At 37.9% G+C, this 16,552-nt stretch overlaps 1 protein-coding gene across 3 annotated transcripts in view; it reads right to left on the bottom strand.

The window, feature by feature from the left end:
• Positions 1–16: 16 nt before the first annotated feature.
• LOC119773190 (mitochondrial import inner membrane translocase subunit TIM16-like) overlaps positions 17–16,552 on the bottom strand; it is a 146,436-nt gene continuing 129,900 nt past the window's right edge. Inside the window, exons 10-31 of one of the 3 annotated variants that reach the window (XM_038270070.1) lie at positions 15,551–15,605; positions 15,405–15,462; positions 15,171–15,316; positions 14,995–15,093; positions 14,816–14,911; positions 14,579–14,729; positions 14,325–14,500; positions 12,778–12,886; positions 12,564–12,650; positions 11,762–11,904; positions 11,551–11,655; positions 9,260–9,345; positions 8,995–9,136; positions 8,824–8,913; positions 8,627–8,743; positions 8,381–8,516; positions 8,173–8,264; positions 7,963–8,049; positions 4,016–4,100; positions 1,367–1,503; positions 919–984; positions 17–143 (exon numbers count right to left, since the gene is read on the bottom strand). In XM_038270070.1, the coding sequence (XP_038125998.1) occupies positions 54–143; positions 919–984; positions 1,367–1,503; positions 4,016–4,100; positions 7,963–8,049; positions 8,173–8,264; positions 8,381–8,516; positions 8,627–8,743; positions 8,824–8,913; positions 8,995–9,136; positions 9,260–9,345; positions 11,551–11,655; positions 11,762–11,904; positions 12,564–12,650; positions 12,778–12,886; positions 14,325–14,500; positions 14,579–14,729; positions 14,816–14,911; positions 14,995–15,093; positions 15,171–15,316; positions 15,405–15,462; positions 15,551–15,605 (2,353 nt within the window). In that variant the 3' untranslated portion in view covers positions 17–53. Of the gene's footprint in view, positions 144–918; positions 985–1,366; positions 1,504–4,015; positions 4,101–4,308; positions 4,435–7,100; positions 7,836–7,962; positions 8,050–8,172; positions 8,265–8,380; positions 8,517–8,626; positions 8,744–8,823; positions 8,914–8,994; positions 9,137–9,259; positions 9,346–11,550; positions 11,656–11,761; positions 11,905–12,563; positions 12,651–12,777; positions 12,887–14,324; positions 14,501–14,578; positions 14,730–14,815; positions 14,912–14,994; positions 15,094–15,170; positions 15,317–15,404; positions 15,463–15,550; positions 15,606–16,552 lie in introns of those variants that run through there. The other 2 variants (XM_038270068.1, XM_038270069.1) reach the window with 2 other exon arrangements.

The following is a 16,552-nucleotide window of genomic DNA, read 5'->3' as shown; positions in this document are numbered from 1 at the left end:
TGGGGAGGGGGGGGGGGGGGGGGGGGGGGGGGGGTGAGGTGTACATTTATCCTTTATGTTTCTGGATTTTGCTGCGACTGCTGGTTTTTTTGTTGATTCTGAATATTGAGCTCCTCATCCAGACGTTCTTTAGCTCGCACCACCTGGAATAAAAAGATAACAGCACAGGAATGATTGGCAGCTAAAACTGCAACAGCAAATAACCAGAATAACTTAGACAACAGAGAGGTGTGACTCAAATTTTCTAAGGTCATGTAAAAATACTGTATTTTGCTCAAGGGAGTTTTTTAGGAACACAATGTGCATATTTGTACACAACATCTGGTTGAAAACGAAATTCAATTAATCAAAAAAGGGTCCAAGTTAGAGGAAAAGAAACAACGAAGAAAAGAAGATACTAGACAGGAAACGGATGAAAAAGATGCAAGAAATGACAAATACAATTAAAAAAAAACGGCAAGAAAAGGAAGGATGCAATGAAAAAGAAGACATGGAAAACTTAGAGGTAAAGATAGATGGGACGGACGAAGATGGATACTCCACAGCACGAGGATAGAAAAATGACAAATAATATTTGTATTGAAATAAAAACTATGTTTTGTTTTTTTCTCATCAGAATCCCAGATGAAAATACAGGCAAAATAAAAAAAAAACAAAATAAATAAAACTGACAACATTTTAATGTGGTCTGAGGTATTATTCTTTTACATGTAAATAATCCAGAACTGTTAAATTACCAATAGCAAAATATGCAAACATCCCTTGTCTTTAATATCTGTAATATGCCATATTAGTATTGCATCCTGATAAAGCATTTGAGTATTGATGCTATCAATATTTTTTGCAACCTAACAGGAAGTGACACTAAAGACATAACACATCACGTCTCCCTGCCTTATGTGAAAACTGAATACTCACTTTGGATTGGAGGTAAAATGAACCTCCTACTGACTTTTCATTGACTTTAAAAAGATGTTCGTAGTTCTGTAAGAGAGAAACAATTCAGTATAAGTGTCTTTCATTTAAAAATAAAAAAAAATGCACATTTAAAATGCCACCTATTCTGACACTGGTTAGATATAATCAAACTAATTTGAACCAATTTTCAAGTTTTTTTGCTGATAATTTCAGAGATCTCAGCTAGATTTCATCATTTAAAGAGCTGAAGTGTTAGCACCCTCTGGAACAAACAAATCTACAGCCGACCCTGATAATCCAGTTAAACCACACATTCTTTTAGCACCCTAAAATCCCCGAAATTAGACTCAGAAAGGCTGGATCCAAGTCCTTTAATAAAAAAAGCTGAAACAGCGGAATATTTAAAAACATTTGCATATATTTCAGAATAACAAAGCAGGGTTTATACCTTCTGTATCTCTTCAGGACTAAGTGTGGAGAGGTTGAGGATTTGTTGAGCCTCCTGCAGACTCATCCCAGAGATGCTGGACGCTGCGGCCGACTGCTGCCCCGTTCGGCCTCTGGCCCGGGCTGCTGCTTGACTCGCTGAAGGCAGAAAATACAACAGAGATCCATCCTGTAGTGATGTTTGTGGCAGCGTGTTTGTACTACCTTTGATCCATTTTATTTTAAAATCTGGTCAAACATGAACTCAAAAATGTTCTATAAGTCACAGTTTGCAATGGATGGAAAATACAAGAAAAAAGGAGAATATTTTCATGCTTTTGCCGTTAATACCATCTTTAATTAGACTAAAAATAAAAATATTATCCTTAGACTGGTTAATCTGGGGTAGATTATTTTAATCTACACTTTCCACCTATCCATCTGTAGTTTTGTGCCTCTCCAAGTTTGGGTTGTCAATGAAACAACTTTAGTAGAGAAACCAACAAACCCCTCTACATTCTGCAGGACACCCAGGTCTGTAGAAATCTATACAGCCTGTCCAATATGTACCAGTGGGCCGTGGTATGAAAAGACCAAATGGAAGCCTCACAGACAGATGGATCAGTTTTTTTCTATGCAGCAATGCCAAAGCTGCTCCGATCTGCTTTAGCAAAAGATAATTTAGAAGTTATGTCAGAAATAAAAGCTCTAAATTGACTGTTGCCTCCATGATCATAGCACAGTCTTTTGTAATAAGACGACGAACCAAACAATGAGAATTGGCTCATAACATAGAGGGTAGCCACCACTACAGAGCTTGTTCAGGAATGGCAGCAGCCAGATGTTCTGCACACACAATGAAAATTACTTACTGGTTACTGATCTGATGTCAAATAATTTTTCTACCCCAGAAATATTAATATGCATCTTTAATTATTAATAAAGTCACTGCATATAATTAATGTACACTGTGTGCAGAATTATTAGGCAAATGAGTATTTCAACCACATCATCCTTTTCATACATGTTGTCCTACTCCAAGCTGTACAGGCTTGAAAGTTAACTACCAATTAAGTAAATCAGGTGGTGTGCATCTCTGTAATGAGAAGGGGCGTGGCCTAATGACATCATTACCCTATATAAGCTGTGCTTAATTATTAGGCAACTGCCTTTCCTTTGACAAAAAGGGTCAGAAAAGAGATTTGATAGACTCTGAAAAGTCATAATTGTCAGATGTCTTTCAGAGGGGGCAGCAGTTTGGAAATGACCAAGCTTTTGATGCTGGATCATCGCACAATCAAGCGTTTCATGGCAAATAGCCAACAGTAGCGCAAGAAGCGTGTTGAAAAAAGAAGACACAAAATAACTCCCCATGAATTGAGAAGGATCAAGCATGAGGCTACCAGGAAGCCATTAGCCGCCAGTTGTGCCATATTTCAGAGCTACAACATGTCTGGAGTACCGAGCAGCACAAGGTGCTCAATACTCAGGGACCTGACCAAGGTAAGGAAAGCCGAGAAAAGACCACCTTTGAACAAGACACACACGACAAAACGTCAAGATTGGGCTAAGAAATATCTAAAGACTGATTTCTCCAAGGTGTTTGGGTCTGATGAAATGAGAGTGAGTCTTGATGGGCCAGATGGATGGACACCAGGCTGGATCAGTAAAGGGCAGCAAGTTCCTTATCAAATCACACGCCAGCAAGGTGGAGGTGGGGTACTGGCATGGGCTGGTATCATCAAAGATGAGCTTATGGGACCTTTTTGGGTTGATGATGAGGTCAAGATCAACTCCCAGACCTACTGGCAGTTTCTGGAAGACGCCTTCTTCAAACAGTGGTACAAGAAGAAGTCGCCATCATTCAAGAAAAACATGATATTCATGCAGGACAATGCTCCGTCACACGCATCAAAATACACCACAGCCTGGCTGGCCAGAAAAAGTCTAAGTAGTGACATGGCCCCCTTGTTCACCTGATCTGAACCCCATGGAGAACCTGTGGTCCTTTATGAAATGTGAGATCCACAGGGAGGCAAAACAGAAGACCTCTCTGAACAGTGTCTGGGAGGCTGTGGTGGCTGCTGCACGCAATGTGGATCGCAAACAGATCAAGACACTCACAGAATCTATGGATGGATGGATTTTGAGAGTCATGGTGAAGAAAGGCCATATTGGTGACTGATTTGTTTTTGAATGTTGCAAATGTTTATTTCTGAATTTTGACTTGTCATATTGGTTTTACCTGGTGAAAATAAACAAGTGAAATGGGTATATATTTGTTTTTTATGACGTTGCCTAATTCTGCACAATATTTACCTGCACTCACAGATTATCCTCATAATATGGCCAAATCTAAAAAAAAAAAAAAACCCAAAAAACTTAAACTTCCAAAAATATGAAACTTTGATATTAAGTAGTCTTTTGGGTTGATTGAGAACACAATTGTGGTCGAATAATAAAAATAATCCTCAAAAATACAACTTGCCTAATAATTCTGCACACAGTGTATTAACAAAAAAAGAAATAAAATCTCTCAAACCCGCTAAGTTAAGGTTTTTTTTTTCTCTCCATTCTCTGACGTTTTGACCACAGCTGTCACCAATGAGTGTTTAAAGAGTTTAAATAACAGTCAGATCGCAGACATTGGACTGCGATCAAAATAACATACCTGCATATTCCTGTTGTAACGCCCGGGCGAAAGCTCGACCTACCACCTGAACACCCATCACTACGATCTGAGCGAGGTATTTAGCCTGAAAGATGATAAAATAAACATAGTAACTGACAATGCCAACAGCCTGAAGTCAACACATCAACCTCAGAAGCTCTTTGACAGCAGGCGTTATGTTATGTAAAGCCAATTACAGACATTCCAGCACTAAAAACCCATATAATTTTATCAAAACGTTCTTAACGCCGTAGATAAACACACAACACTCTAATGTAATAGCATCATCTTACCATTTTTACAGTAATGAACTCCTTCCACAGCCGAAATGCCGACTCCCGGTTTCACACATGGACACTGAAGGTTACCGGGGCATAGTTCAAGGAAGCTCGGAATCGCAACATTCGAGACGGTTCAGCTGCAGGTGGTGGAATTTTAAACAGCGCCCCCTGCTGGCGGGGAAGGTTAGTGCAGCTTTGCAAAGAAAATGTTTGATTCTAGAGCGCAATGGAACTGACATACGGAAGATGATTAGGGGCACTGAAAAAAAAAAAAAAAAAAAAAAAAAAAAAAAATATATATATATATATATATATATATATATATATATATATATAAAAGTTGACAGATTTTTTTAATTTTATTTCAGTTGGGGAAAAAAGTTCGAATATAACTTTAATCTCAGAACTTGGATTTTTTTTCTTAGAATTCTGACTTTTTTCTCAGAATTTTGGATCTTAAGTGAATGTTATATCTTAGTGTCTGGTCACTTGTTCTGGTACTACTTGCCATCTTATCATGCCAGTTTTGTTTTTATTTTTATTGAAGGATAAAGACACATGTGACAGTACGGAAGAGGATTAGGGCCACTGACAAAAAAAAAAAAGTTACCGGTAAGTGATTTTTAAATATTATTTCATTATGAGGAAAAAGTCAGAACTCTGACTTTGATCTCAAAATTCGGACTTTTTCTCATATTATAATGAAATAATATTTGAAAATCAGTTTTCAAGCCGTTTTTTTTCTTATTTTTCCAGTGGCCCTAATCCTCTTCCATACTGTCACATGTGTCTTTATCCTCCAATAAAAAAAACAACTGGCACGATAAATAGGTAAGTAGTACCAGAACAAGTGACCAGACACTAAGATATAACATTCACTTGTTTAAGGCACTTTTATAATTCTTACTGTCTAGATTTTTTTTCATGGTAGCACTTTTTCATGAGTCCACTTGGTTCTTCCATGATTTTTTTCTTTTATTTATATATGTTTTGCTTTTTTATGTCTTGAAAGGCAGTGCTACCCAACTCTTTTGGTTAAACAAATAAAAAGTACTTCTAAATAATAATAATAAGTAACTTCTAAAATAGTTAAGCTCCAAATATATAATTACTATATACTTAACTCAATAAAAAAATATTGTCCAACATAAACATTTACATGACTGCCATAAATACAGCAGCATTGCTCACTATAATTAGTTAAATACACAGATGATCAGTTTATATGGTGTTTATTACAAGACAGTCTTGAAAAAGTTCACAAACCATTACTATAGAAAGAAAAACCACGATGTTTTACTTGCCATAAAAAAACAAATCCAAAGGTGAGTTAATCAAATGATAGCATATAACAGATCTTTAAAAATCACAATTACATACTTCCAGGGACATCCACCGTATACAGTATGTGTTTAATGCGACAGGCAAGAAAATGCATCACTAATTCCAGGAAGTCGTCCTTAGGATGTAAACAATTATTTTCAACAGCTTCTACTCTGCCCTGAGTGACGACTACACAATGTTGGCTTCACTCAAACTTACTAACACTGAGCTGTTTGTCTAACTAAAAACCCTGATTCGTTACAAATATCCCATTAAAAGACAAATATTCCCCAAGAATATACACATGGACATGGATCAAAGTTAAAAACATTAGAAAACCAGCAAATAAAAGGGAAAAGTTAAGTAAAAGCATAAGAAGCCTAATTGGAATATAAAGATCATTGTTCTTGTCTTACCCACATCCCTTAATGGCAAAATAGTTAATAAAAAGCTGAATATTCTAAAACATAACACCTACCATGTTAGAATTTGATTTATATGTTGGATTTAAAAGGAATGAAACTCGTTGGTACTAATATAAGAGATTTACTGAGGAAAAGCACCATGGCGATGCTGTCGTTTCCTGAAGCTGAAGGTGGTATCGGAGGCTTGAACATGTTTGCATCATCGGACTAGAAGGTAATCAGTCTTAATTTGTGCTATATTAACAGTCCATTATAAAGCAAAGCAGTGGTCCCTCTTTGATAAAAACATTCAGGCTAAACAGATTTAATGGTATTGGAATACTGTGTGTTTGCAATCAAAATACAAAAAAAAAAATGCCTCATTTTCATATTTTTATAACAAGCTGTTATAGAATTAACTAGATGATATGACGCATGCATCAGAGGTGGGTCTGCTGTGAGCAGCTGCAGTTTTAATTCAGTTTGCTTTGAAAATGTAATTCTTGAGATGCTTCTAATTTATTTCTTTGTGTGATTATGCTTCGATTATTTAATGAATTCCTCAAATCAGAATAATGATTTTCAAATACGGACATGTTTCTTGGCACCCCTGGTAAAGATGTGGAAAAATTCTGTAAATAAATACAAATTTAGTTACAGCAGCATAAAACTAACAGAATGGAATATATAATTTTTTTTTTAATGATTGGAGCACCAGTTATTGTGACCTCTGTGTTCAGATCCAAATTGCAAATACAAGAGTACTTCTTCTCCTGTAGCATTTTCTAAGCTTGCAGCATATATAGTTTAGGTTTCACATAGACTTTTTAAATCATAGCTGCTAAACTTTTTCAGTGCTCATTGAGCCACGTGTTTCAATCACTATTTATTGTTTAATGTTTATTTAAAGTATCCTATTATTTGAAAGAGATTATAATGCAATGAGTTCTAATAAGGTTTCCAAGGCTTTTGGAAGAGAAAAAGGCCCAGTGAATTATTATTATTATTATTATTATTGAATTATAGATCCTCCACTGCTCTTAAAAATGAGTCACTTTTCACTCATTTTATTCCAAATCATTCTTAGTTCCAATTGAGTAAACAATATAGTTCTGATTAAAGAATCATCAACCATCAGAGTTTAGCGAACCACATGTTCATATTTGTTATGGTGGGCATCACAGCCAATCACCTGGCTGATATGTTGTAGGTGTGCAGCATCGTATTGGTCTACCAGGTAGGCATGGTTTAAAAAACATTTCTATTAGAGTGTGGCTTTGGCAGTACTACGGACTGCAGACTCAGGTCTACTGGGTATAGTTCAGAATAAAATTACTTCTCATTAGTACGACTTGAGATTGACAGAGGTTGATGACGTCATAACCTCAGCTTGGATCGGATCATCCATCCTATTTGAGAGAGAAGAAACATAATAACTAGAAGGGTTGGATTTTCTAAAATGTTCTGTTTGATTTTAAGCTCCTAAAAAACAAGATGTATTCATTATAAAGCATTTTTATACACCAGCACCAAGTTTGCCTTGTCTTTAAACAGAAAAAGATAAAATATTTAAGTTCAAACTCAATGATGAATTTATCCCCGAGGGGTTTTTAGAAGTTTTTTTTTTAAAGTTCAGTTGTAATGTAAATTTTCTTTTATTCGTAGGCTGCAGTGTTTGTTCTGCTCAGAAGGTGTCTGGGTGATGCGCTTAAACACGAATGGCAACATAAAATCTTGAGCTGTTCTCTCCTCTCTGCCGTTGACACTGTGATTTTAAGCAAAGATCAGACGATGATATTCCGCTTAATCGTCCTGAATCACAGGGAGACAAAAATGAGATCAAGTTAAGAAAAAAACTGCAATAAATGATCTGCCTTTCTTTAAAAAAAACAACAACAAAAAAAAACGACGAGATGCTCTTTTTGCCCCATTTACTCACCCACTCCTCTTCATCCACACCTTCAAAGGACTCTTGGGGCAGTGGGTCGTCCATATTACCCAGCTTAGCCACCATGGCACTCAGGAGCTAGACCATAAAGACACACTGTTTAGTTTGCAGGGAGACACAGGCATGCTTTTTCAGATACTGCAGGTCCATGCTATCAGATTGAAGACAAACTAAGCAGATAAAAAACATGCAGAGTTTCACCTCATCTTTTTTCTGCTCATCTGTTTTTTCCTCCAAGTAAACAGAAGAGGGGAGGTATTTTCTCACTGGAGCCTCTTTGGGGGCCTCGCTCACTAAAATAAAAACACAGCCCTGCATGAAGCAACCAAACGTAACAGGACATGTCCAGAACCGACATGCCGGTGTAAAGAAAGGATTGTGACGAGCTGTGTTGTGTCTGCGTCTGCACCTGGCGTCATGTCTTTTGGCTTCAGGCTGAGCTTTTTATGCTGGCCGTTGGAGCCGGAGAGCCAGGCAGCGGCGGTGAGTGCAGGCTCCCACCACACTGCCGTGTCTGGGAACACGTCATCCTGGAAGAACTCTTTCTGGAAAGACAAAAAGGAAATAAATGATGCTCATCAAAAAAATAAGGGGGGGGGGGGGGGGGGGGGGGAACGTTACTCCAAATGTCCACGAGGGGGTGCTGCAGACTCACTTTAACACGGGGCACTCTGAAGACCACAGGCTCCACTGTGGTCTTGGTGAGCATCATTCCCACAGCTATTTCTACATCTCGCACATTGCACTCGGTTTTAGGCAAAAAGGCCAGTCCCTGCACACAGAGCACCGCATTAATCTCCTCCTCTTAGACTGATTCACTTATTAATAGGTCAAAACAAGGAAGCTTGTTACCTTATGAGGCTCAGGAGAGTTAAAACTGCTGCATTCAATAAAATATGGATCTTCTGGGACCACCTCGTAGATGTAGACTCTGGTGTCTCCCTAAAGAAAGGCAAAAACCCAGGCTTTAGCCGTGATGTACTCTGCAGCCTTTTGCACCAATTTATCTCTTATCTTACTCACTTTTCCAGTGAGAATCACGACGCTGGTGTCAGGGTCGTAAAAAGGGATGAGTGTGGAGGGGGACACATTCAGAGCAGTACTGGCAACAGGCCCAGAGGACAGGGAGTCAGCAGAGAACAGGTAAAGTTCTCTTTCACTGCGACTAAAAAAACACAAGAAAGGGGGGTTGAATACCGAAATGACATGGGAGGGTCATAATTTACAATTAATGAAACAGCCATGATGCACAGAGTGAGGAAAAGCACAGAGCTTTAGCTGTTAGTACCTGTCAAACCCTGACACCAGGAGGTACTTTCCATCCAGCACCCAGACCACACGAGCCCCTCTGTGGCCCTCCGGACCCGGTCCTTCCTGGGGAAAAAACAAAGTAAACCAAATATCTACAAAAGCAGCTTTTCAATCACTGATTTCTGTCTCACAGTTCAGACAATAATGTGTCACATTTTGGGAAAAAATACACAAAATGTATGTTGAAACACTAGTTAACTGTGCTGGGTTCAAGTATCTTGTGATATTATCACTGTTCAACCACAAACATTTGTTCATGAGTTGATTTGATAGATCAACACAGTGCAAAGCATACGTCTGTAGAAGAAAGAGATTGCAAACAGTTTTTTTTTTTATATAGAAACAAAAAATAAAAATGAATACAAGTGTAGACATGAAGGTATTTGAATTATAGAATTGGCATTCACTGCAATTATACAGCGAGTTTGTCTCTACCAGCTTTACACAACCGAAGTCATGCCTATTATTTTCTCAGATAGGAACGGGAGTTTTTAAGTTTTACTTCACCATTACTAACTGGATTCCATATTAATGTGCATGTAAAATAATAAAGTAACTGAATGAAATGGATGGAAGTAAATGAGCTCATTAAAAGCATGAACTACCTTTTATCTAAACAGCTGCATTGTAATTCTGGCTCCATGTTCTGGGCTTCCGTTCTGCAGGAAGAAGATCCTCCAACAGTTTTTCTTCTAGGATGCCTGAGTAAATTCCCAGTCATCCGGTTCATGATAACCACAAAACAGGCTTAAACTGGAATGCAACTGTAATTTCATTCTTTTTTTTTTTCAACACGTCTTCCTAAGTTCATTCTAACTGACTTGATTTGCATCTGACCTGGAATGTGCTCAGGATTGACCTCCATGCTGCTTAAACAAATCTGCACTGTTGAAACATCTTCTAAAAATGGAAAGGCTGCCTTCCAATTTAAGCCTGTTTAGTGATTTTCTAGGATCTTTTTCTACTTATTTCCATTGACTATGGAAAAGCATCCCACAGCATGATTCTGTCTCCACCGTGTTCAGAGGGTATGATAATCCACAAATCTGTGGCTGAAGGTGTCCTTTACATCATTTGGCACTTCTTATGACCTTCTTCTAAATATGGATTTCTCTTTGCTTTTTTTTTTAATGAAGACCATTGTCCTGCCTACATATTCTCTCACCTGAGTATTTGATTTCTGCAGCTCCTCCAGAGTTTCTTCTTTCTCCTCATTGCCTGGCTTGCTAATTTTCATAGACGACCACCATCTTGAAAGTTTGCTGCTAAGTTTTAATCTCACCACTCTTATAAAGCAGTCCTCTGTGAGACATTAAAGGTATAGTGGAGGATTGTTGCGGATTTTTGAAAAGACCCGCCTTCTCCACTTAAAAAAAAATGCCCCAAGAGGGAATGCCTATTAAACGCGTGCAAGAGCATGCAAAAGCCCATTTCTCCTCGTGCACACTCTGTTTAAAATTACAGTTTGCATCACATATAAAAGCTTAATTTCCAAAAGAAGATCTGCAATTTTCCCAGTATGTCAGTAAGTGAAAATGGGAACGAGCACATAGGACGACCTTATGTAAACATATCACCAGAATAATTGACTATTAGGACCACTTATTTTGATGATACACTCGGAAAAAGAAAATGCTTAACTATACCTTTAAAGGCTGTAACTCTGCTTTTAAAACATGGTGTCCCTGAACTGTCTTGTATTTATTTGTGCTGTTTGTTCACTGAGGTTCTCTAACAATCCTCATCAGCCTTAAAAGAACATGGAAGTGGAATTTATTGTTGGGATATTAAAGGAGCTTAAGACAAAAACAGGCCACATTTTTCAGGTTTGTATTTGTCATATACATTAGGAAAAAATTAATTTCTACATGCTTTGTCGGTCATTTACATATATTCAAAATTCCAGTCAAGTTTGCACTGCAAAAGAACGTATAAAAATGAGCAAATTTTTCTTACAATAACCATATTTACCCTAAATTTGCTTAGGTAAATAATATGATCTGCTGATGGAACAATTATTTTTACTCTTAAAATAAGATAGATATTATGCACTTTAAATAAGAGACTGTAGTTGTTTTTTCTTATTTTAAATAATTTCTTATTCCACTGGTAAAGTTTCTCACTAACTAATACTAAGTAACTAATACTTACTTAGATTTCTTCTTTTTGCAGAGTGTCGGTTTTTTTACAACACAAGCTAGATTATTATTTCTAATCATTATTTAGTTTGCCAATATCATGCCATACAGCATTTATGTTCATGCATACTTGCACAGGTGATGTCGATTTGCGGGGGTCATAGATGCGAACTTTCCCATCCTTGCAAACAGTCGCCAGCAGCTTGCCGTCAGGGCTCCATGCAATTCCAAACACCTAAGCAGGAACATCAGGATAAACCAAACCATCCATGAGAAATTTCCCTCCGCTTTATAAAAAACACATCTGCATGTCCATATTTTCAGTCAAAACACCGACTAACCTGGTCCTGATGTCCAGTGAGAACCTTGACCTGCTCCCCGCTCTCCAGGTTCCACAGTCTGACTGTGAGGTCGTAGGATGAGGACACCAGGACTCCGCTGGCAAGAGGGTGAAACTTGATGGAGTAAATCTTCTCAGTGTGACCTAGAGGGAGTAAAAAGTCCTTACATTATTCTGCCATAGTTACTGTCAACCTGGGTCAACTGTTAACATGAGGAGTCAAGGACGTGTTTTTAAATCACTACTACTTGATATTTATTACTGAGTAGCTGAGAAAATAATTTATAAATCTTCCCTGATTCACTGTAAGTAGGACAGTGCAGTTTTATCCAAAATGTTTAGTAAACTGCAGGACATCAGAGAAATGGGAGTCAGAAAGCAAGATCTCTGCAGTAGCATCCACATCTCTCTCTCTATACCTCTGTTCATCTTTTTTTTTAACTTCAGCCCATTCAATGAGCCACTACAAGCCTAAATAGTTGAAATCTAAGTAAATTAGTAACTTATTTACTAAGTAAAACTAAGTAAATAAGTGCATTTGTTCTTGAATTGAGCAGATAAGAGATAATATTTACATTATAAACAAGGAAAGACAACTACAGCCTCTTATCTCAAGTGAATAATATCAAATTATCTTATTTCAAGGGTAAAAATACTCTTACCATTCATAGATAATCGTATTTAGGGTAAATTAAGGGTAAATACACTTAACTTAGAAATCTTTGTTCAACTTTAGATCCTTTTTTTTTGCAGTGTATAAATAGATTTATATTGACCTTGTGTCGCCATGAAACATGACTTACCTTGTAAGACAAGCTCAGGCTCAGTCAGGGTGTCTTTCAGCCCACCTTTAGGTACCTGCCACAGCCGGATTTTAGCATCATCTCCAGCTGGAAGCAAAGATTCAAATATACACTCAGAGAATATATTCTTGGTTCTATGGGCAAATGAAACATCTGAAAGTTACATTTTATTCTGTAAGGATGAGGTTTCTATCTGCATTAAGGAGTCACTCACCCACTGCCAGTCTGTGTGTGTCAAAGGGGTCCCAAGACAAGTCGGCCACGTTTACAGAGTTTTGGATGGTGGGTAGAGCCGAGTCAGGCTGCCGCCCTGGCCCAGAGCGCTGAGGTGGAGAAGGAAAGTAAAAAATCAGCTTAAAACATTACAGGAAGATACAAGCTATACTGTAGTTCAACCACCTGCAATACAGCTGCTGAAACTGCTGAGGTTCTGATCTGCATGTCGACATTGTGGCGTACCACAAGGCTGACAACAGAGCCCAAACAGTTTACTAAGTTGGTTAAAGATGTATGTGATGAAAAATAACAGTTAAGCTCTCACTGTATGAGATGATACTATAGTTAGTATCACCTGCAATCTCTCACATTATAGGTAGTGTGAGGGATTGCCTTTAATTCAATGAGTCGACGCAATCAACTGGTTTTTCTTAGAAAACTTTGAATCAATTTGACTGTATGATCTGGTTGAATTGTAAAGTGCCTTGAGATGACGTGTTGTTAAATGGTACTATATAAATATAGTGAATTGAGCTGAATACTAAGACATGGATACTTGATAATAAGACAGATGAAAATTCATCAAACTAACCTAAATGTATTTGTATTGCATTCAGAAAGCAATAATTTCAATGCTGTGGTAAATATATAGGATTAAGTTTTTAAAAACAAATCTCAGGGATCATAATAAAGGGCTGAATAGTTGCCGCACAACGATTCATTCAATACTGTATACAGTTGGCCCTATTACATCATATTAAGCACACTGCATTACATTATTTTCCCTTAACATCCATGTTTCAACCATCCATAAAATAGCTATAATTTACTAGGAGGGATACACATTACAAATAAATAGATCCCTGTTGATTCTACCTCCAACAGGAAGATGATTCCAGAAACTGCATCAAAAACAAATGATTCAGGGAACAGTTTGAAGGCAACTGTTCCCCTGCAGACAGGCACTAAACATCCCTGCTGAAAATCAAAGAGGCCTCCAGCCCAATTCGTAGACTTTTTGCAAAAATACATGGCTGATTCCATACACTGCAAAAAATGTAAATCAAAATAAGTTATTTTTTCTTAAAATAGGTGCATTGTTTTAATTGAGGAGGTAAGTGATACTTTGCCAATAAAATAATTGGACAATTTACATTTAAAATAAGCAAAAAACATTGCATTGTCTCATTTCAACAGCATGTTATCTAATTATCTCATTTTAAGAAATAAAAATACTTATTCCATTGGCAGATCATCTTATTTACCTACTCAAATTAAGGGTTAATACATACAATTTAAGAAATATTTACTTATTTATACATTGTTTTTGCAGTGTATACTTGTGGGCTTGTTTTTACATTGTGGATGCTTGTTCATAGTGTTTTGATCATGTCTGTGTATTATATTTGCATTATGAGCTGGTATCTCAAAGAAAAATCTCATTATGGCTACATAATAACAATACAGGCTAATGATTTTGCTAGTAAAGACGGTTTAAATTTCTTGTTTCTGAACAGATACATGGAGGTTTGATGGAAACTTTACCTCAAAAACAGCAATCTGGCCTCCGGAGATGGCGAGTGGCACCGCAACACGTTGGCTGTTCACACAGAAGCCGTCACACTCTCCTGGTGTGGTTAGATTCAGGTTGCGGATGTTGGTGATGTGCTTGTCCCGGTGCATCGGCGCACCCTGGATATGTCGGAATTTGGATGTTGGTCCTAAACAAAAAAAATCCAAGAAGTTAAAATCGTCAAAGTAAGAATATGGATGGTAGAAATCTGGTGTCATTTTTTTACCCATCAGGTTTTGGATTGCCTTAACGTTCTGGCTTGGGCTAGGGAGGAAGCCTGAGGAGAGACCAGACGTAGAGGAAGGAGAGCGGGATGGGGCAGCACTGCTGCTGGGGGTGCTTATTGGACTACTGGAGGAGGAGCCACGAGGCTGATCCTGTAAAAACAGAACAGTGACGATTGTTTTAAATTCTTCAAATGTGCTCCCTGCTTTAGAAAAAAAAAAAAAAATCCAGGTTTTACCTCTTTATTTCCTCCACTGGGCGGCTCCTTCTTAACTGGTGCTTGTTTTGCTGAGGGTTTTGGTTTCTTGTCAGGGTGGAGGCTAACTTTTCCCACCTTAGGACAAACAGAGCTCCTCATTAGAGCTTTCTACGCAGCTTTAAGGCTATAGCCACTTATTGTGATTGAGGTTCTATTACCTGCTTGTTTCCCCCCTGCCACCACTCCTCTGCAGACATGGCTGGAGTCGTGCCCACCGTATCCGGGTAAAGGTCATCATGAAATTCATGGCCTGAGTTCTAAGCAAACAGGGCATAAAGTTTAAAACAGGGCAAAAAAAATCTAGAGAAATTCACCGGTTTTAATTCTGCAGTACCTTGCGAGGGACTTGGTAGCTGATGGGCACGATGCAGCTGTCTGTCAGCTGAAGAACACGCGTGACTTCACAGGACAGGACATCCAAGGCCAGTTTTGGTACCATGGCGACGCCTCTTGTTGAAGCATCAGTCAGGCAGTGACTCACTAAGAGAAAATGAAGAAAGAGAGAGAACAAACATTTAAAGAGGAAATAATAATCTTTAAGCATGCAGAAAAAATCCCCAAGTATCACCTTGAGTTAAGAAAGGCTCAGAGGTGGAGACTTCATAGCACTCAACTGCAGTGTCTCCCTACAGGAAAGAGAAAAGTGTTATAAAACAGTATTTCAACTTGATCTATAAATAAAAGCAAAACCAATGGAATTATTCTACAGCTTACAAAGCCAGCGAGCAATAGGAGACCAGTGTCATCATCCAGCAGAGGGACCAGCATCCTGGAGATGGAGACAAAGAGGGAGGAAGAGAGAAATCACTTTTTGATACTTAAGATTGCACTTTAAAACATGTCAGCGAAGTTTGACCAGGTTTTACCACAAGATGGTGGAATTGGCTCTGTATGCAGTTAAACAAGGAGATAGTCGATGTGCAAGAATGCAGAAACTCCTTTAAATCTTCCACAGACTTAGACTTGTTTACCCCCCCCAAAAGATATTTATTCTTCTACTGTATAAATACTGTAAAAATTATGCAGATGGAAAAAATTATTATATACAATGCATGATATACAACAGCAAGGACTTCTTTGCCCCTGAATTCCTCAGGTCCTGCACTGAAAATCAGTGAACGGATAAAAGTAAGATTTAAAAAAGGTTTTAGAAAGCTTGGGCATATATAGATCAAAGCAGCCCTACATGTTTGTGAGAAAATATGGCTACATTTTCAGAAGCCACTTTCTCGAAAATACTCTTTAAAATGGAATAAAGAAAAGAAAAAGCATATTTAACTAAAGTTAATAAGAGCAAAACAAAAGATTAAAACAGTGGTGTGAAGACTTTTTTTTTAATGGCAACCAGTTTTCTGGAAGGTTTACCAGAAATGAAGCTGTTTCTGTCTTACATCTAAACATAAAAAATTGAAGGATGACTACGAGAAAGACCACTTGTAGAGGATCTGTGATGCTGTGGGCCGGCTCCCTTTCCAAAAGCCCTGAGATTCCAGAAAAGGCTGCAAGGCATCATAAACCCTTAAAACAGCTGGATACTAATAATCTTAAACATGTGGGCAAAGATAACACAGAAATAGACCACTGGATAGAAAATCAACCTTGTGCTGTAAACTAAGGAGAGGAGAGCAAATAAAGGACAGATGACTCTGAATGATCCCAGGACATTTAGCTAAAAGGAATGATCAAACATTGCTCCTTATGTTTTCCCGTATGCTC

This window comes from Cyprinodon tularosa, unplaced genomic scaffold (genome assembly GCF_016077235.1).
Source record: "Cyprinodon tularosa strain WSP-4 unplaced genomic scaffold, ASM1607723v1 ctg75, whole genome shotgun sequence".
Lineage (NCBI taxonomy): Eukaryota > Metazoa > Chordata > Actinopteri > Cyprinodontiformes > Cyprinodontidae > Cyprinodon > Cyprinodon tularosa.
Note: the sequence above shows the minus strand (reverse complement) of the source record. Positions and strands in the feature narration are given on the sequence as shown.